Source organism: Chiloscyllium punctatum, chromosome 6, assembly GCF_047496795.1.
Source record: "Chiloscyllium punctatum isolate Juve2018m chromosome 6, sChiPun1.3, whole genome shotgun sequence".
Taxonomy (NCBI): Eukaryota; Metazoa; Chordata; class Chondrichthyes; order Orectolobiformes; family Hemiscylliidae; genus Chiloscyllium; species Chiloscyllium punctatum.
This window is the reverse complement of record NC_092744.1, coordinates 66,166,900-66,189,021: the sequence shown is the minus strand read 5'-3', so window position 1 is coordinate 66,189,021 and position 22,122 is coordinate 66,166,900. Positions and strand designations below refer to the sequence as shown.

The 22,122-nt window shown below is 40.6% G+C and overlaps 1 protein-coding gene across 1 annotated transcript; it reads left to right on the top strand.

The window, feature by feature from the left end:
* The first annotated feature begins 521 nt into the window (after nucleotides 1-521).
* Nucleotides 522-12,399, top strand: LOC140478427 (uncharacterized). Its single transcript, XM_072571692.1, has 9 exons — nucleotides 522-685; nucleotides 784-879; nucleotides 991-1,069; nucleotides 1,370-1,848; nucleotides 6,791-6,877; nucleotides 8,355-8,468; nucleotides 8,597-8,683; nucleotides 8,783-8,864; nucleotides 9,026-12,399. The coding sequence occupies exons 1-9, from the start codon at nucleotides 614-616 to the stop codon at nucleotides 9,481-9,483; spliced, it is 1,554 nt and encodes a 517-aa protein (XP_072427793.1). The 5' UTR covers nucleotides 522-613; the 3' UTR covers nucleotides 9,484-12,399.
* Nucleotides 12,400-22,122: the final 9,723 nt, after the last annotated feature.

The following is a 22,122-nucleotide window of genomic DNA, read 5'->3' as shown; positions in this document are numbered from 1 at the left end:
GAAGGCCTGATACAGTAACGTTGAAAAAATGCATAAAGAATACAAGTTCTCTGTAATGAGCAGAGAGAGCACTGACAATGCACCCAGGAAAATGATACAAGCCGAAACAAGAACAGCTGTGAATGGAAAGGAGAGGATACATTTCGTGTTTCAGCCGTTACAAAATTGACACCATTCATTCCAGTGAAAGGGGACGGAGTTCTCAGGTGTAACAGGAGTAACACCGTCTAGTTTCTCACTACGAATCAAATCCATGGGAATGTAGGGAGAGGTGATTTGAAGAGTCATGCGAACTGCTCGGAGTGCTGAAGGAAAGATAAGATTGGGCTGGAAGAGATTCCTGGCCTCCGCCATCTGTCGCTCTTTGGGCGGGCAGGCTGGCCATTGAATGTGAGCAGTGAGCTGTCACTGCTGATTGATGGACACTCGCCTCTGGCCGCGACCCCAAGTGTGGGAAAGTGGCTGAGCGCAGGAACTCACGCATTCACATGCTAATTCGTGGATATAAATAGGAGTTCAGCAGAGAGCGAGAAGGCATCACAGCTTCAGCCAGCCTGAAACTAGCTAGCAGCGTGTAGCAAATCTTTCCTCCAGACTGCAGATCGGTGGGAAAATGACGGCCACAACATATAGCAACAATGTGGAAAAACTCTCCAACGCCAAGGAGGAACGGAAGGTAAGAAAAGTGCGTTGCCAACCAAGTTACTTTTGGAAAGTGGCGTTTATTGAGACTCCGATTCCGGCATTTTTAAAATACTTATCTCGTTTAACTATATTCTGCAGTTAAGAAAACCTCTCATTGAAAGAAAAAGACGAGAACGAATCAACAACTGCCTGGATCAACTGAAAGAAACAGTCGTTGGCGCCTTTCGTTTGGATGTAAGTGTCGTGTTTGCTCTCTGTTCTCGCTGCTTTTCTGCGCAGACTGTCCCTGTTTATCCCAAATGTTGGGAGGCACAAGATAACACACGTGTGTTAATTTTCTTACAGCAATCCAAACTAGAAAAGGCAGACATCCTCGAGATGACAGTAAAACACCTTCAGAATGTTCAAAACAGCAGGATGATTGGTGAGTCTGACTGCACTGTTTGATGGTTTCGTTGACATTCGGATTAAAGTGTAACAACGTTATGGAGTGTTTATGAAACTGGGCAGACAGTGTTGCACGTATGTTATATGTAATGGTACAGCATAATAAAGAACGTGGGCGAGGGTAAAATGATTTCAAATGATAACTTATAAAATTGTCTTACATACATTCATTTTTTAAAACTTGGGTTGCTTGTACATATACAAGACTGCATTTGGGAATTTAAAAGCAAGCAGGTGGTGAATCTTTTACTTACCACGGTTCCCGGTTTTGTTTCAGCCGATACAAATATTGGACTTGAAGCTCAGCAGAGGTACAGTGCCGGCTACATCCAGTGTATGCACGAAGTTCATAACCTGCTGTTAACTTGCGACTGGATGGACAAAACCGTTGGGGCGCGTTTGTTGAACCACCTACTCAAGTCACTGCCTCGATCCAGCGAAGATTCGCGTCAGGCCAGACTGAAGAATCCTCCAGTGAACCTGCAAGCTGCTCAGACCCCTCTCTCCCCTGTGAGCCGCGGGCACATGCCTTCAATCAACGCCGCTTCCTCCGGAACCCTGGATTCATTTCCCCGCTCCTCGCCCGATCAGACCTGCAATCCCGGGTTTAAAACGTGCGGGAAAAACTTGGAACAATTCCCAAGTCCTACAGCAAACCTTCAGCAGCCCGCCAGCTCTGCTACCCAACAGCTCCAAGAAGACTTGGCCTTAATGCACCATCCGTCTGTAGCATGTGCTGATGTGTGGAGACCCTGGTGAAGGGACTGACGACTTCTCTAATCACTAGACTCTCCTTATGTATCTCATAGATATGCTTTTCGAAACACTTCCGGGCAAATCTTGTCCTTTATGTGTGCAAAAATCAGGGTACTTCACGCTGAAGGGTGCTTATTCGTAGCCTGTATTGTAGAAGGCATTTACAATGTTGTATTCAATGAAATACATCTAATTTATTGGATAGAGTTGCTTGCGGGCTTTTTACTCCCCCCCCCCCATGTTTTGTTATATTGCAATTAACGATTTAATAATAAACTTTGAAAATTGGTTTGTGTCTCATTCTGTAATAGGCAATGTAAGTGCTCACTCTGTCCTGATCATCGGTTACATCGCTGAGCAAATTAACCTTTTCACTGCCTTTAAAGCATTCAACCTTTTCATACTGTTTCATGTTGATAGTAATATGAACATCACTATCACAAGACCTTACGCAAGAGTTTTACAAAAGAAATCTATTTCTTCTTTCGCATTGTCATTGCAGCTAAACCTTTTTCTTTATAAAATATATTTGTTGTTCGGACGCACCGAACTTGAAACGGATCATCTGCAGGTACACTGCCCACTGCACCCGCAAGAACTCCCATGCTGAATGGTTCTGAATAAGTTACAAAACGTGATCTATATTTATCACATAATCATTTATTTTCAAAGTGGCTGAGGTCACAAACATTTCAGGACATATCGCCTTTTAAATCTGCCCCACTATTTCCTAAATAGATATTCGTTATTTTGAAACAAGTTTATACCCAACCAAACAACGACTTCAAAGACACCATGCCCAAACCCAGAACTGCAGGGGATGGTGATACTTTAGTCAGCCTGTGTTAAGAAGTTTAACGAGGAGTCATTTTAAACAACAAAGTGTCGAATTCCGTTCATAAAACGGAGGAGGCGTGAGAGAATTGAATTCAAGCAGTGAACCGTTCAGTGAACACTGCAAAGGATAGCTGTTGCGCTGCTCGTAAACAAACATCACACAAGTGCTACACTTCCGAAGTTTCTCCGATCGTCATGTTAATGTCTGTTTCGCTGTGATCTTTGGAGAGTGAAAGCTGTCGCTTTTTAACAGTCGAGCCTGGCCGACTGGGCTATGACCTGGAAATTTGGGAAGGAATGTTCCCACGGTCGTAAAGCGGCGAACAATCCAGGCACAAAACATTGTATTTAAGATTGCAAGTCCCATTTTGCCTACCATTTCAGTGACCCTCGTTTGTGATTCAGGCCCTAGAGAAAGACCAAACTAATCAGTTACTAAAACAAAACCCCGTGCATTTTACATAATGTTCAGTGCCCATCTGCCCCGTACCAAGTACCTCAATGGTGGCCAATGACTGAAACTATTTGGCACTGCGCAATAGGCTCGGCACAATGCTTTTTAATAATTATAAACACATCGAAGTGCAAAGAGCACTAGAGACAATGAGCTTCATGTGGGAACCGTAGCTCAGTGACAGTGGGAGAAACAACAACTACAGACACGACTCCGTGATGTTTAATAATTCAAATTTTATAGGGTGAGAAACGTATTGAACATAGTCTTTTTAGATGCATGCTCTTCTCTGAAACCACTTAAAGGCCAAGCCGTTTGTTTGTTTTAATGTGAAGTTTAAAATCCATGAGGTGCTATGTGTACTTTTTTAAAGTTCTGGGGTTTCCACATTAAAGTATCTTGAAAACAAATGTCTCAGTGATTGTTGTTTTCACGAGGTGTTCAACAGATAAAGTACATATACATACAATACTATTCACTTAAATTTATATGAACAAGGGAACTATATAGAGACATTTGGAAATCTAGTTATAAAGATGGGATCTAGTATCTGGGTATATATTACTGTTAAATCGGTTCTGTAACAGCAGAATGCAGCAGATGCTGGTAGTCTTAAAACAGAAAATCGTGGAAAATTCTGTCACAGACCAGAACTAGTAAAGTTTATGCTCTCTACCGATGCTGACGAACTGAGTTTTTCCCAGAACAGAACCGTACCGAGTATCACGACAGGCAAATTGAGAATTAGCAAAAAAAATGCTTCCCCTCATCCTCGTCGTCAAAACCAAAATGAGTTTTGTGTATTGATTATTTAGATAGTAGTAGAGATGTACCGCACTGAAATAGACCCTTCAGTCCAACACGTCCTTGCCGACCATATATCCTAACCGAATCTCGTCCCATTTGCCAGAACTTGGCCCAAATGCGTCTAAACCTTCCTATTCATATACCATCCAGATGCCTTTTAAATGTTGTAATTGTACCAGCCTCCTTCACTTTCTTTGGCAGTTGATTCCTTATATGCAACATCCTCTGCGTGAAAAAGTTGTCCCTTAGGTCCCTTTTAAATATTTGTCCTCTCATTTTAAGCCTATACCTTCTAGTTTTGGACTCCGCTACCCTTGGTTATTCACCTTATCCATGCCCCACATGATTTTATAAACCTCTAAAAGGCCATCCCTCAGCCTCCGACGCTCCAGGAAAGCAGCCCCAGCCTATCAGCTTCTCCCTATAGCTCGCACTCTCCAACCGCGGCAACCTCTTTGTAAGTCTTTTTTGAACCCTTTCAAGTTTCACAACAGTTTTCCTATAGCAGGGAGACCAGAATTGAACGTAGAATTCCAAAAGTGGTCGAATCAATGTCCTATACAACCGCAAAATGAGTCCCAACTCCTGTACTCAATGTACTGACCATTAAAAGCAAGCATACCAAACTCCTATGAGACATCTCCATCTATGGCTCCCCACACCGGACAGGTTAAAAAAAATCACACACCAGTTTATAGTCCAACAGGTTTATTTGGAGACACTAGCTTTCCAAGCGCTCCGAAAAGTAATGCATCCAAATAAAGCTGTTGGACTATAACCTGGTGTTGTGTGATTTTTAACTTTGTACACCCCAGTCCGACAGGCACCGCCATATCATGACATAATTGAAAAATGCATTGCTATAGAAAACAATGAGCTATTAAAAATATGAACAGAAAGTAACACGTTCAGTTCTTTTGTTAATACTGCATTCAATCTCCAGCAAACCCCTTGTTAAGAAGAACAAAAAAGACAATAATTACATTTACATGGAAGTAATGGATTTTAAAATGCAGTAAATGTGGAGCAAAGTATAATTGAAAGCAACAATTTTACTATTGTATTCTGGTGTAATATTCGCGTACAAACTATAGACACTTTCTCTCGCCATTCAGGCTGCATCTTTAAAATGAGAATACCGAACTCGGTTCATGGCTTTTTCTTTATTCGAAGAAGCGAGTGTCATAATCAGGTTAAGTGTATTCGACACCATTGATCTGGCCAATGTTTTACTGTGAATGACAAACGATTGCGACTCAAATCTCCATTAAGACCGATGTATAACACGTTTATTTCGAAAAGTAGACTGAAAAGTTCCATGTTCTATAGCACTGATACATACACCGTTATAGAGCATGGTGTGAATTGGAAGGCTTCGCGTGTATTGTGATGATAATACTCTGCCGATTTGGAATCTGGATTCACTGTAAAATGCATAGGAATCAGCTCTTTTCACTAAATTTAGCAGTCTCGTTGGGCAGTAGATTTTGTAGAGGAAGAACATTTTTGGTCGTTCTAAAACGTAATTGAATTGTAAATAGCATCACGGACTTCTTTCTTTTCAATTAACCGAGATACTTCTACTTTCTTCAAGAGATATAATGTTCCGTGATATGAACAGAACGAGAACAAAGTCCGCACAGGCGGGTGAAATCTCCTGGAACTTTTTGACCCTGATTCCAGACAGGACGCGTGGTGAGTGATAGAGAGAAAGAGACGGGTTGGGGTGGTGGTGGATGGCCGGGGGTGCGTGGGTGGGGGTGTAATCGGAGAAGAACAAGTGGCCTTGGCCTTGCCCCGCCCTTCCCGGTTCTGGGAGACTGGCTCACATTCACGCAATATAGAAGGCTGGAGAGGAAAGTTCCCAAATGGGGAAACACTGGTCTCTCTTCACACTGTTATCGGGCCACTTCTGATAACGTCGAGAACAATTCAATATGCTCGCGAACAGCACTTCCCCGTTTCAGAATTTTAAGGCTGAATTAATCAGTACGTTATTTATGGATATTTTGCTGTCGGAGTGTTCCTGCAATTGTCTATGGGTAACACAATTTTCTGTTCACCCATTAGATTTGCACCCCCGTCCCTGGCAAGGGTCATAGGGCAACACTTCCTCGAATAATGTCTCAACGCAATTTAAAAATTCACAACAGAAGGAATGAACAGAATGCTACATATAAACTGACCAATGTTAGCACAGAGAATCATTCCGCTATGATCCCACTGGCATGTTTTTCATGTGCTGGACAGCAGAGAAGAAAATAGTTCAATCTCGCAGCGGCAATTTAGCAGGCACTCCTCGTAATTTATTTGGTGGGAGGCACACAGTTCGCTCTATTATCAGAATGATTTCTCAAGCCAACCATCCTTGAATACTGATGATATATGTTGAAAGCCAGAATCGGGTACGCCTGTTTGGTCTAAACAAAAGATTTCAGCGACAGCTGCACGATTCACTGGCCAGGTTGCATAATGACTGCACCCAATTACGTTCGTGGCAAGCAGCCAACACAACAGGGGAAAAAAACTTTCAAATTGTAACCTTGATGCTCATTGCGGAATTTATTTAATCTCTGCACCAACTTCTTGAATTATCAACTGAAAAGTCCATAAAATTAATTACCACTCGAGGCGTTTTACAGCCTCGGTTCCTAGGCTTTGTTTTTCAGTAGTAAATAACTTGCTATATCCAATAAATAAATAAATCAAGTAAATACGTCAATGCTTTAGTCACATTAATTCACTTGGTATTGGGCGGTGGACTAACATCATTTGTTGAACATTTAAAAGCACGTACAATGATGTGCCGGCTTCATTTTTTGCTGTTTGTTCCCTCCAATATAGAGACCAAACATATTTACATTGCACTCACATGTCATCGATAATACAGTGAGACGCCAAAACGTGCAAAATGCACATGAACTCAAAGCGGTAAGACATCACATCACTGGGGGCATTCAGCTCAGGATTCAAATATGTTTGAAAGAACTGTAGCCGAAACCATTGCTGGTTCGTTTGGGCCCTCCCCTACCCCATCCCGCCCCGCCCCGCAATGATTCACATCAAATAGCCCCCACTAGAGGATTTAAACTGCAGTGTTAGAGAGACTGAGTGATAAAAGTACAGCATGGGCGAGCGGGCAGCCTCTGAGCCAATGTAAAGACATTTCTATTGTATTCCAGTAAAACATTCCCATACAAACTGCAAACAGTTCGAGGCTATTTCTAAAGGATGGAAAATACTCATTATCCTTTTCCAGTCTGAAAAATATGCTGAACAATATTGTGTGCGTTTATTATTCTAGTAAAACAAAATAGCTGCAAGTTAAAAGGGGTACGATTTACATAATTGATCTGACAAGAGCTTTTAAAATAGGGAACACATGACTTATGCTGATTTTGTACCGAGCAAACCACTTTTGCAGAAACTAGTGCATGGTTGGGTGGGGTGTGTCAGTGTGGGGGCGGAGGGATGGATAGATTTACTTTGAAATATAACAAATATGACAGATATACGCTACCAGCAGTGAAAGAGGAAAACAAATGAAGCAAGAGCTAACACCTGTCGCTTGCTCTTTAGGGAACGACTAATGCTCTTACTGGATTCACTCTGGCGGGAGGCTGCAGCTGCTCTCAGCATCATGTTACATTTCACCTACAAACCCAGAATTTTGTCCTAGCGTAGGGCTGAACAGTAAAGAATGAAAAGATATTCAATACTAGACTCCCTCCCTGCCTGATTTCAAATACAAAATTAAGCAGGTGGTTAACTTTAAACCTCAGATATCAACATTGTCGGTAATGATATTGCTTCGGGTATTTTTAGTCTTATTTTTGTTACCCAGTGCAGTTGTACCTGTTTGTCTGCAGGGCGCTTCCTTACCCTGACACTTCTGCCTAGAAGCGCATAAAGGAATAATAAATGCTTTCGAGACTGCAGCACTGGCCATTTTTACAGAGTCGAGCCTATTTTGTTTAATTTTGCGTCGCCTGGTATGGAATTGATAGTCAACGCTGTGAAAACGTGAGGGCGGCGTGGCGTTATGTTTTAAATAGAGGGAAAGAAAAAAAAAATGTCCAGTTTTGTTAGGGTGCAGTTGCATAACAAATAACTTTAAAAGTCCCATTTTCTCACGTGGCCAGCCGGAGGCTGACAGCAGGCAGAGTACAGCTCAGAACCTGACACAAAGCCTTGCACTGCCATTGGGTAAGCTAATGACCTCTAGGCGTCCCCGGGACCCGCCGCTCTCCACTCATTCAAATGCAAACGGCAGGGTATAAATAGAGAGATTGCCAACAGCAGGCGAGACTGAATAAAAAGGAGATTGTACGCGTACCAGCTGCTAGCAGAAAAAAAACGTGCTTGCGGGTGGGAGGATTTCCCCTTTTTCTTTTGTGTTCATTAAAAAAAATTTGGGAAGGCTGTTGTTACCCGAAACAACATGGCTCCATCGTGCAAACCCAGCAAACCTGATTCTCTCAGGGATGAAGGGGACTATTACACGGTGAAAGAAGATCGGAAGGTAAGTCGGTGCAGTTACTGAGCGGGAGGGAAGTGTGTGGTATTAAGTCGCCGGGTCTTGCAATGTGCGTGGTTTGCAATAAATACCGTTCTCACCCCGCGCTTTTCCCTTGCCCCTCCCGATTTCAGACTCGCAAGCCACTGATCGAGAAAAAGAGAAGAGCCCGCATTAACGAAAGCTTGCAAGAACTGAGACTGATCCTGGCGGATACGGAAGTGAGTTTTAAGTTGTACTGATGGGGGAGAAACAAAAAAAAAGTCCTTCAGATTTCAGTAAATGATTTCAAAATCTAAAATGTGCTAAATATTCTCCAGCTGCAGTCGAAAATGGAGAATGCGGAGGTCCTGGAGATGACCGTGAAACGTGTGCAAAACATACTTCGCAACAGAAATGTAGGTGAGTACTGTGTGGAATATCCGTTTGTAAGAAGGGGAGTGCACCTTGGACAAACGCTGCTGCTACACAGCCCCATCCAGGCGAGCATTACATTTCCGTGGTAAAGTTGTGGCGATGGGAAGTGACCTCTTTCTTTTCTCCCCTTTCTTCCTACTTGGCAGAAACAGACAGGTTTAACCAGGAAGCGAACGAGAGGTTTGCAGCTGGCTACATCCAGTGCATGCATGAGGTGCACACTTTCGTCTCAAACTGCCCCGGGATCGACTCTGCAGTGGCCGCCGAGTTACTGAACCACCTTTTGGAGTCTATGCCATTGAGCGAAGACCACTTTCAGGATTTACTGGGCGAGTTAATGGCCGAGACTGGCTCCTCCGGCGTTTGGCCTGGGCCTGATGATGTGTGCCATTTATTGGCGTCCCCCGGAGGTGGCATCCAGAGCAGTCCCTCAGCACTGTCTCCCTCATCCACTGCTTCCAGCGATGACCTGTGCTCCGATCTGGATGAAGGGGACTCGCCTGCTGCCGGACAGAGTCCTTTGCTGCAAGAAAAGGTCGATAACTCTAGGACAGAGAGCATGTCTCCTGTAATGTATTCGAAATCGGTCTGGAGGCCGTGGTAACGGAATGGATCCAAGTCAAATAACAGAGCTACCTAGTTTGAATGGGACATCGGTTCTCCCGTTTTAAAAGCCAGTAGCAAGTCATCACTACCTTCAATGAGCAATACTGAGTGTGTAACAAGTACAGCAATTATGTTTAATAGGGAAATAAATACAATGAAAGAAACTGAACGAAAACTAGCACTGGGAATATCACAAAACAATTGGCCGATATCCTAGATTGAAGGTTAGCTATTTTAGGTACTGTCATGCATTTCTAATGGAATTAGCGCCTCCAGATCAAGAATTCTTAGGAACAGAAAAATGAAAGCGCTTCGATAAAGCACGACGTTTAAATTTTTTTTTACATTTTTGAAGTGCAAATATGCTCGTGCACACATGAATGAACATGTAAAACACTCTACTTTTAGTGGTAAAACAAAGTTTAATATTCCCTTAAAGGGATTAATTCGGAGCTAGAATTATTGGTAACAGGGTCCACAGTTCCTCCCTTCAGTGAAGGAAGACAGACTGAATTAGATTTGTGCAAGACATAAAGGTTAGATGTAAATGTTCTTATTAATCCTAGGGAAATGCCTTTAGGAAACTTGTATACCTGATCCCTGTGCATTTGAGCCCCGTTACATTGGCAATGTTATGCTAGCACATTAACCTTTTTTTAATTGTACGTATATATGTCTGTCATGTAAGTGGAATTTTGTTATGTTTTGTCGTTTAAATAAACTTTTACCACTTGTTAAAGAATGATTATTTACTAACCTATAAGTACACAACTTTTTATGCCATTAAACGAAGTACAGATGCAATGGCACTTAGCTTGTTATATGATGAACTCTACCAATGCAATTATTTGGATTTGATATTGCACAAAGTTATTATTTAAAAGCAGTCTTGCATTTGTCATGCTATGCTCAAGCCAAGCACCAAATTAGAATGACTTTTAGATACCAGGATGTAAATGTATGCCTGTTTTAGAGCTGAGGTGCAATTAACATAATATACATTTTCCAACTAAGAGTCAAATTTAATGTTATTTGCTAAATACAATGCCATGTAAATTAAGGCAGAATTTAATAATGATGCATTACTTAATGGCTCGGTCTGAAGAGCTCACTAACATTTCTCAAGAACTAAACAATGTTTATGTAAGGGATGGAATCCAAATTGTGAAATAATACGACTACTTAAATGATTTAAGTTAGTAAAGTGCAAAAACATTTCATTTAAATTCAATATGATTTAGGTGGCTCTGTGAAACAAATCTAATCGGGTTTATCCAAATGGGAGTGTGTATTGTGTTAGGCTTCACCATGTGTTGGCACTTTCAACTCCCATGCTAAGGCTTCGAATGCCTCTCTTGTCTGTTCCACAGTTGCTAATTACCAGATAATTTATCTAACATCCTGCAGAAATTTATTCTAATTAAGTGTGGGAAATCTGAAGACATTGTTTTTAGTAGCTACTCCAAACTCTATTCCCTAGTTATCAACCACATCCTTCCCTCACAATAGCTGAGATGAAATAGTTTGCTCTCATCCCTTGATCATGAGATGATCTTTAGATCTCAAATTCAAGCCATCACTAAGAACACCTATTTCCACCTATAATATTCCCCAACTTCACCCTGTCTCGACTCGAGTGCTGAAATCCACATTCCCCCTTTACACCTGATTATTTTTAAGCATACCAGTTGGCCTATAATCCATTACTCTCCATAAACATGAAGTCATTATGATTCTATTGCTTTTGCATCACCATTCCCATATTGACTCCCTGCTTTCTGACTTACATTGGCTCTTCGTAAAGCAAAACTTGCCTCTAAATTCTTTGTCCTTGTTTTCAAATCTCTCCATGGCCTCACTCTATATATGCAATCTCTTCAAACCCAGGACCCTCTGACTGATATCAGACGCTAGATTCTAATCTCACTGCTGAGTTGAGTAAAATTAAGAAATATAAGATTTAGTATCAAGAGGTTATTCACACTGATTTGAACATAACTGTGGAGAATTTATTTTTGGTTTGCTGAAATACTTGGTTTCATTTGAAAAATAATTCTATGTTTAGAGAAAATGAATAGCTACACCTGCTGTTTTTCAACTACCAAGTAATAGAACTTAAAAGTATAGATTTTCCCAGATCTCTTTTTAAACTGACCTCCCATCATTTACAATTGATACTTAATGGCTGGCCTACTGCTCACACAACACACTTCATAAATAACTGACTTTTTTGGTAGATGGACACTTTGTAATTACAATTTCAAAGAGATGAGCGGAGTTAACAGATATGGATGCAACTTATAACTGTATATCTTTTATATGTTGGATTTTGTGACATAATTCAAAGTATAAATGAATAAAGAAGTTGTACTACAGTTTCAAATTTGAGATTGGCATCTGCTTAGAGAATTAAGGCAGATCTGAATTGTACTGCTACCTCTTAATAATTCTCAGACCAGCTAAAACAGAATTTCTCTCAATCTAAAAGTGGTTAAATTTCAATGATAATAAATAGTCCACATGATAGTCAACATTCTGCTTACACTAAAATGATTAAAGATAAAGGATAAAAACTCCTCAACCTTTGACGATGATACACAAAACTAAGCTCGTTTTAAAAGAAATAATCTTCATAAGATGTGGGCAATTTTGGCTGACTAGACCAGCGTTTGTTAACCATCCTTGAGAAGATTGTGGTGAGTCAGCTTTTTGAACCTTTATTGTCCTTGTAGTTTAGGCAAACCTGTTGTACCGTTAGGAAAGGTCAAGTTAGTCCTTGAGTTGGTCTTTACTACTTGATAAGTTTGAATCCAGCGATTGAATGATACTACACATATTGCATGAATGTGAAGGTAAAACCACTTTGTATCAACACAAAATATATAATAAAGCTGATCTTCAATTAAGTAACAAATATGCACTTAGTGTCACCTGATCTGTCGTGGTTCTTTCCATTTATTTTAGTGGAAGCTTTTGTTGTAAGCAAGGGAAATAAAGCTGAGTACTGCAGAACCACATACCTGTTCTGGAGTTTTAATTAATTTACCTCTGCTGCAGGGAGATACTTCAAATTATTTCTACTATAGTCTACCAAAGGGCAGAATGTGCATACTATGCATGAGTTTAACGGGACGACTGGGCTTTTCTTCAGTACATGATTTATCATATTCTTACAACCGGCACATTTTATTATATTAATAGATAAATATACATATTGAAAACTTAATCTCTGATAATATTTTTATCAGTTTTCCCATGGCAACTGATGCAACCCCATCAATGGCAAGAATTGGAAAATACGCCTCATAAAAGGAACAAAAACAAGAGAGCCTAGATTTAAAATGATATGCAAAAGAAGAAAGGGTGATGTGAGAAAAATGAATCACATGGAATGGACTGCCTGAAATGTGGAAGCAGGTTTATTTTAAGAATTCATGATGCACTAAATAATTTCTGGATAAAAATAGTATGCAAAATGCAGGATGTTGACACAAGGTCATAATGCTTGTTTGAAGAGCTGATGCAGGCACAATGGGCTGAATGGCCTGTGTTGTAAGAATTCTGTGATATAATGCAATACTATTAAAATTAGAAGAATCTATGTAGAAATTTGTAAAAGGAAAATATGGTGGATTTTAAAGTGGGATTGAATTACATCTTCATGCCCTGATCCAATTATCTTCTGCATACTAGCCTGATATGTAGTACCACAGGAGGTTGACTAGTTAATAAATAATTGTGACGAATGATTTAAAGTGCTGAAAGAACCACAGCAAGAGGTTCCTCTAAGGAAAGAACTCTTTAAAGTTTCTATTTCTAATGACCAGGATTTAGCATTTTCATGTAGACTTAACCAGCTGTTACCTTTAACAGTTGTGTCAGTATTATCATGTTATTTTCAAAAAGCTTTTTCTTTACAAGAGAAATGATGAAGGCCTAATTACTAAATATGTAGTTAAATCTGTAAGTTAGTCATTGCAAACTAAAAAAAAATCTTGTTCGATGATCAAAATTGATGTTATTAATTTTCACCTAGTTCTATATGAATGTCAAATATGAGTAGGCAATAGTTCTTCTTTCCCTTATCCTCGATAAAATATGGCTGACATGTATTATTGTTGTCAAGCTGCTGTTGTCAAACATTTTCTTACATAGCCTTTTATAAAGAGCAGTCATATATATCTGTGTTTTTCCATAATTTCATAGCTATTGGTAAATAAAATATCGATATCTGCAAACCTTATATGTAAATAACAGCTGAAAACATAAGTTGCACAAATAAAGCTTTTTAAGTAAGTTGTAACCTATTGTGAAATTCTAGATATGACAACAGGCATTTCAGTAGCTCCTTAAAATAAAATGTTACACTCTACTTTCAAGGAATGTTATAAAATAAAATAAAAATAGAGACACACAAGAGATACTATGAAAGATGATTAAACCAAACATTTCATCAAAAAGGTAAATTTAATGTGTATTCTAAAAGAAGCAAGAGGGAAAGAGAAGTTTTGGTAAGTAATTCCAGCAATTAAGAATTAGGCAATGGGGAAAATTGACTACCATCTTTCTACTCAACAAAAAAAACTTTACTGCTGAAAGACACTTTGAGACATCTAGAGTTGTGGTAAGGTCTACATAAATGCAAGTCTTCTTTCTTTCATGAGACTCAGCTGCCAGTGGTGGAGTGCTGAAAATCAGCAGTGCTTAAGACACCAGAATTGGAGGAAAGCTCAGATCTCACAGGGTTGTTGGGCTGAAAAATATTAGAGTCAGGGAGATGTGGAGCTATGGAGGCACTTAGGAACAAGGATATGAATTTTAAGTCAAGACATTCAGTTGACAATGACCAGCAACCAATGTAATTCTGTGAGCAGATAACTAACGGATAGGCAAACATGCTGATGTTATTCCCTTTCATTAATATCATTAAACAGTAATATATATCCTTCAGGGAAATCTGCAATCCTTACCCGATCTGATGTTTATGTGACTGCAGACCCATAGTGATGTGATTGACTCTTAACTGTTGTCTAGGCAATTAGGGAAGACAATAAATGCTAGTTTAGCCAGTAATGCATGCTTCCCATGAACAAATAAACAAAAATGAGCAAAACTGTTTTAACCTTTGTATTCTGTTGCAAGTCAATAGATGTAGTTTGATTATCAACATTTTTGGGGGGAGCAAGGAGAGGCCAATTTCTACAACTTGATATTACATCTATTTTAATGACTTTGCTCTGAGGTTGTGGATGCCACTGAGTTTTATTTAATGCTTGTTCCTTCTTATCCTGAGGAGAGGGCATTGGTCCTTATCCTTGAATTAACTACTGTACTCTCTGTACTGATAGTGGCCCTATATTAAGGTTGGGTAGGACTTTTCAGAATTTTAACAAAGTGGCACTGAGGGAACATAATCAGATCACAATGGTATTCTTCTCAGTGATAGAGATCTGAGGCTGGGAGGCACGAAAAATTGACAAGTTGTTGTAGTGCACAGTGGTAGAGGAGGTGGCTATCCAGCTCAGTGACAGCACTACGGATTAAACAGAATACTTTATACTTTATACAATGGTGTCAAGAGTTTTCAGCATTGGTGTGGCTGAAGCCACTGGGAAGGGTGACTTGGGCTTGAAGGGGCAGTATGAGGTAAAACACGTTAGTCTTCTGTTTGCTGGAGTAGCGGGCAGAGTCAAGTTACTACATGATGGCTCATCTATAACATTTCTCAAAATTGTAGAGATTTCGGTAATTCCTAGCAATCTGCTAATATGTTCATTTATTCCCAACGCGAACTTTGACTTTACAATGTTGCATTGATTTTCATGTCATTTACGCTGATTTAAGACTTTGCAACATTAAACCCCTGTCTTTTTTTAAAAAAATCTTATGTTATAACCAATTGTATTTGACAGCATTAATTCCCATTTTCAAAGGTATTCAATTAATCAGGATTAGATCCAATTGACTATCCAACGTTGACCAAACTAAATGTTGAAAATGAAAACACATGAATACAAGATCACCGAGAGATTGCACCCACCCAAAACACATCCAAAGGACATGGAGAAATTAGCATTCGGTCTTTCGGCTTGATATAGTTGGGACCGGCCAGACCATAAAAAATCCAGAAATACACTAAATGCTGTAACGATAAGGGTCCAGCATCTGCTCAGTTACCGCCTCAAACCGTCCAACTGCGGCTCGGAATGATTAAATGTGAGCCTCGAAAATTAAGGCGTCGTCTCGAGAAATTCTGTAGAAGTCAGCTTTTAAAAGTTGCATGCCCACGCAAGTCAGGTTCACAACACCTTTCCTATAACAGGGAGACCAGAACTGAATGCTGTATTCCAAAAGTAGTCCAATCAATGTCTTGTACGGTTGCAACATGATGTATCAACTCCTGTATTCACTGCACTGACCAATAAGAATACTAGCTTAAATTCATTTAATTTTATTAATCAATTTAAATCAACAGGTACATTTCAAATATTCAGAATGTATTTCTCTGATGATGTTTAAAAATTCCAAGCTCTGTTTTTAGATTCCTTTGTCAAATGCTCTTTTATTTAAAAAGTAATTTGAACTTAAAAGATGTGGGTTGTTAAGCATCCAAACTATTTTTCATGTTCCATTTAACAGTACTAAACATTTAAAATATCCTGCTCTTACATGTGTGAATTCATACCTGCGTCATCAACCATACAACAGGCAATTATGAGCAAATAGACTATACATTTCAATAAAAGCAAAGTATTGCGGATTCAGGAGATCTGAAATAAAAATAGGAAGCACTGCAGAAACAGGTCAAGTAGCATCAATGAATAGAGTCAAATTTTACCTCTCTTCTTCTTTCCACAGAATCTACCAGACCTGCTGAGTTTTTCCAGCATTCTCTGTTTTTATTTAAAGCCCACATACTACCTCAGCTTTCCATTCTTACTTCATGTGTGTAGCTATAATACTGAAGCAGAGTAACATGCTTTTCTTTTGGACCATAGTTGCACTTCACTGCACCTCAGTTTGAGTGCCAAATCATTTCACAAACTTAGAGTCAATGACTGCACTTATTTCCCTTAATATATCTTTTCTCAACATTGTTCCCTCATTATTCAGACACACACTGTTAGTAATATTTTCCTAGCTGTGATTCACTCCTCCAAGCTTTGAAGGTTCTACTGCCCACCCAGGTGTATACAATGTTTCTTTGGTCATGGGTAATCATTGGTTAGTTATCAATTCAGAAGTTCCAGCGTCTATAACATTCTGTGCAGGTGGTCCCACAGCAGTGCTGTTGTCTTTGTATAGAGTTCTCCTATATTATCTGAGGAGTCCTAGGTGACTAATTTTTCTGGTCTGGACACTAGTTTGATTCTTGACACTAGTTTGATTACCATCAGGATTTGTTCAGAGGTGAGATTGGTGAAGGAGAGCATTGATGAATGTGCCTCCTACTGTTGACTGAGGGCCTGCCTCTCACATCTCCCTTCACATAATATTGTTCCTTAATGTGTCCTCATCTCCACAATTCTAGTATTCCACCTTGGCACTGCCTTATTTCTGATTTGTTCCCCTTCTTATGTTGCTCCAGTCTCGGCTCATCTGCCTGGGTGTTATCCATTTCCGAAATGTCTTGATGGGGTTGGTGACGATTTGCCATGGCACATTCGCTGCCGCCAATTAGCCATTGCCGGTTCGCCACCAGCGTTTCTCCAATGGGGTTGTTTGACCTCTGGAGACTATTCGCCACCAGAAATATATATATGTTGTTTTACCTGCCGCCTGTTCTTTCATACTTATCAGTCCCCTTTATTTATACAACAACATAGTACATATCGATAAAAAAAGGTGAAATAAATATCATTTTATTGGTTTATACATAAAAATGAGTTACAAACACTTGCGGTGACGAATTGTCCTCAGCAGCCAATGGGCGGTGGCAAAGCGACCTCGGCGGTGAAAGGGCAGTGGCTAATCGGCGGCGGCAAATGGTCCCATCCCGGTCTTGATGAGTCCCACTGATGCCCTCTTTCAACAATTTCAGGAATACTACATCATCCCTGCCTGGGCTGGGTCCTATATTTTCACTTTGAGTCTTCAGTCGTAGCTTCTTCATTGTTCTGGATGTTCCCAGTTACTCTATTCCTATTCAGAGGGTGATATATAAACATACTAATCTGTCCACCATTCATCATTAGTGTGTCCCTTGTTCCGAACCTGGAGATCCTCCAAGGTATGCTGATTGTTTTGGGGATTTTAAGCAGGATTCCAGAGTTTGAGATGTCAAGAGTATCAAAGTTTATTCAGACTTATACAGGGAAGAATCTTTAATGAAGAGGGGTTTCTTGCAAATTATAATTACAGCAATTACTTATAGAGAAGTTTCAGGAGGCAGTGACCCAATATTTTGATCACATTTTATGTCTTCTCCTTTCATTATATTTCGTACCCCTTGTATGATCTCATTCATCCATCACACCCAGATGGCAAAGCCAGAGAGACAAAAACATTTTCTGTGATAATCGCCAAGCTTCCAGAAAGAAAAACAATGTCAAAATGAGGGACTCTGCTCTTCCATTGGGAGAAGGAAGCTCTCATTCTGCATGACAACACCTTCCAGCACTACAGAGCAAACTGGACCTGATTGACAAAGCCGTTGCTGTCAATAAGAGCTGGGTGCAGCAGACCATTGTGGAATGTAAAATTGCCATTGGTCGATGTGCCAGAATTTAGTTTGAATTGTGGGAGATGACCTGCAGCCTCCATTCATTTTGTTTTTGGTGTCTGCAAATAAAAGCTCGTTCTTGGAATTGTGTAATTGTTTCTTGTATGTGATGCTCCCCTGCTGAATAATGACAAGGTGTTGGCCTCAAGTGGGCATAGGAAACTGAGTAGCAGTGACCTCCAAAGGGCATTCAGTTGGGATGGGGGTTAGCTAAGGATAGGAAAACAGTGTGGCTTGCTAGTTAAACAATGAGTAGGCTGAGAGAATAGCATTGTATTGGGAAGGGAGTGTCAGCTATGCTGACTATGCACCACGGGCAGTGTGGCTTTGTGTCTGCTGTTATTTGCCAGTGACATGCAAGGCTAGATTGCCAATGCTTGCTGAGTTGCTCACTAGCCTTTCATAAGTTGTGTGAAATGCAAGAGATTTCTGTCTTTAGCGGATATGATAAGGGGCAAGTTGTTCCATGAGTATTACGTGGTAAGACTGGGATGGAATTAGACACGAGGAACACCAATGGGGAGTGGTGGATGTGAGGAAGGTGTAACCAGTTAATGGGATAAGCTTGATAATATATAATGGATAAAACGTGGAGTTGGCAAAAGCACAGCAGATCAAGCTGCATCAGAAAAGCAGGAGAATCGACGTTTCATGCAGGACTCTTCCTCAGAATGAAGCATCCTTCCTCAAACACCAACTCTCCTGCTCTTCTGGTGCTGCTTGGCCTGCTGTCCTTTTTCCAGCTCCACATTTTATCGAGTCTGACTTTCCCACATCTGCAATCTTCACTATCTCCGAGTGGTATGATACAGTGAGAAATTGCACAAGGTCACACAGTGAGAAACTCTCCAAAAAACTCAATTTAACTCCTACTGAGCCAAAAAGCATAGGATTGAGACCCCAGTCTTTTTTATCAAGATATTTTTATTGAAAGAGATTTTAAAATATTACATAAAACCAAAAACAATACAAATCACAACAATACAAAAAGAACAGATCTACACTCATGTACATATATGTATATTAAAAAAAACTAGATAAATAAATAAATAAATAATACATGCAGCTCAGCGGGAAAAAACAATAACTCTTGACCATTGAGAGCGCTAATTTGCACATATTCATATGTTCATAATTCTTCCTCTCAGTGTGTTAGATTCATGAGGCGCGACTGTCATGGCTATATAAAAGCCCTTAGTAGCATGGTAGATAAATCTGCATCCAGGTAATCCAAAAAGGCCTGCTATGTCTTATAAAAATTCTCAGTTTTTTGGTGTACCATACTTGTGAGAAAATCCAGAGGGATATGCTCCATGTCTAACTTACGCCAACCTGACAGACCCACGGGGGTTTTCAGACACCCAACATAGCAAATTGTTTCTCCTTGCGCAAAAAAAATGATATTGAAACGTTTTTCCTATATGCAGCTGAAAGAAGTACACTGGGCAGGCCAAGGAGAAGAGAGATTGGGTCCATCTCCAATTCTGTCCCCAAGACCCTCTCTTTTGCATTTACCACAGTGCTCCAGTATGTCCAGAGCCTACAGCAGGACCAAAGGCAATGAGTGACAGTGCCTGCACTCGTTTTGCATTTGGGACATGTTGAGGATACTCCCAATTTTGAGAGACGATCTGGGGAAAGATGGATCCTCTGGAGAATCTTCAGCTGGGTCCTGTTACAAACTGAAATCTTTTTAGTGTTTTCCCAAATATCCTCCCATGTCTCAGAGGAGATCTCAACTCCCAGCTCTCTCTCCCAGACCTTATAAAGCTGCTTGACCTTGTGCGAAGGGCCATACCCCAGCAGGTGTTAAATGGTGCTGACAGACAGTTTGGTCTTCGCACTAATCACACTCTTCTCTGTGTCACATCTATAAGGGTTGGTTAGAAGTGTAGTTCTTTTTTGAATGAAATCCCTGATTTGGTAAAAAAACAGAAGAGGCCTCTGCTAAGTAGTCCATACTCCTGAGTCAATTGATCAAAGGATATCATCGTTTCCTCCTCAAATAAGTCACCCAGGAAAGACACACCCCTAGGTGCTCAGAGTTTCAACCCAAACTCCATTACACCCAGTTGGAAACCTGGTATACCAGTTACTGTATGGGGGTAAGAAATGATGTTTTGGCTACATTGCCCTCGTTCTTCCGCATTGCCCTCCATGCTTTAATGGTATTGATAATTATTGAATTATGGCAATATTCCTTAACTGTCCTCATTTTGTCTAGGAACAGTAGACTAATGAGGGGACACTTTGTCTGCAAACTTTCAGTGTCCAACCATATTGAAGCAGAGTGCCCACAGGTCCAATCACTCACATAAGATAAGAGAGAGCTTAATTGATAATTTTTACTATCTGGGAGGTCCACTCCCCCCAGTCTGTGGGGCAGTTGCAATTTGGTCGATTTGATAAGGGGTCATTTACGGTGCCAGATGAAAGAGCTGAACCAACCATTGTGGGCGGCACGGTGGCACAGTGGTTAGCACTGCTGCCTCACAGCGCCAGAGACCCGGGTTCAATTCCCGCCTCAGGCGACTCTCTGTGTGGAGTTTGCACATTCTCCCCTTGTCGGCGTGGGTTTCCTCCGGGTGCTCCGGTTTCCTCCCACAATCCAAAAAAAATGTGCAGGTTAGGTGAATTGACCATGCTAAATTGTCCCTAGTGTTAGGTGAAGGGGTGAATGTAGGAGTATGGGTCTGGGTGGTATACGCTTCGGCGGGTCGGTGTGGACTTGTTGGGCCGAAGGGCCTGTTTCCACACTGTAAGTAATCTAATCTAATCTAATCTAAAAACCATTCAGTTTCCTGAATGTTTGTCTAGTGAAGATCAAAGGAAGCACTCCATAAGGTATAAGAGGCGAGGGAGGATATTCATTTTAATAAGGGCTATCCGGCCTAGCCAAGATATGTATAAGCACCTCCCATCTTCGCAGGTCCTGTTTGATTTTGTCAAATAAGTGGGCGAAGTTAGCCTTAAATAACTGATCAGAGATGGGAGTGATAAATATACCTAAATACTGTAAAGGAAACCCTCCCGTGACCACTTAAAAGGAAATCAAAATTTGCCCTTGACATCAAGTATTTTTCGGAGATCCCTCATGGGCATTATCTCCAATTTTGTAAAATTGATCTTGTAGCCCAAAAAGGCGCCAAATGAATTAATTACTTGTATCAGATAAGATAACGAAACTATTGGGTTTGACAGAAAGATAAGGACAACGTGATCTTGCATGATTTTAATTCCACTTCTGGGGCAGATATGGAACATAGAACATTGAACATTACAGCACAGTACAGGCCCTTCGGTCCTCGATGTTGTGCCGACATGTGGAACCAATCTGAAGCCTATCTAACCTACACTATTCCATTCTCATCCATATGCCTATCCAGTGACCATTTAAATGCCCTTAAAGTTGGTGAGTCTATCACTGTTGCAGGCAGTGCATTCCACACCGCTGCTACTCTCTGAGTAAAGAAACCACCTCTGATATCTGCCCTATATCTACCACCCCTCAATTTAAAGCTATGTCTCCTCATGCTAGCCATCGCCATCCGAGGAAAACGGCGCTCACTGTCCAACCTATCTAACCCTCTGGTTATCTTATATGTCTCAATTAAGTCACCTCTCAACCTTCTTCTCTCTAACGAAAACAGCCTCAAGCCCCTCAGTCTTTCCTCGTAAGACCTTCCCTCCATACCAGGCAACATCCTAGTAAATCTCCTCTGAATCTTTTCCAAAGTTTCCACATCCTTCCTATAATGTGGTGACCAGAACTGTACGCAATAGTCCAAATGTGGTTCCACCAGAGTTTTGTACAGATGCAGCATGACCTCGTGGCTCTGAAACTCAATCCCTCTACCAATAAAGGCTAACACACCGTATGCCTTCTTAACAACCCTATCAATCTGGGTGGCAACT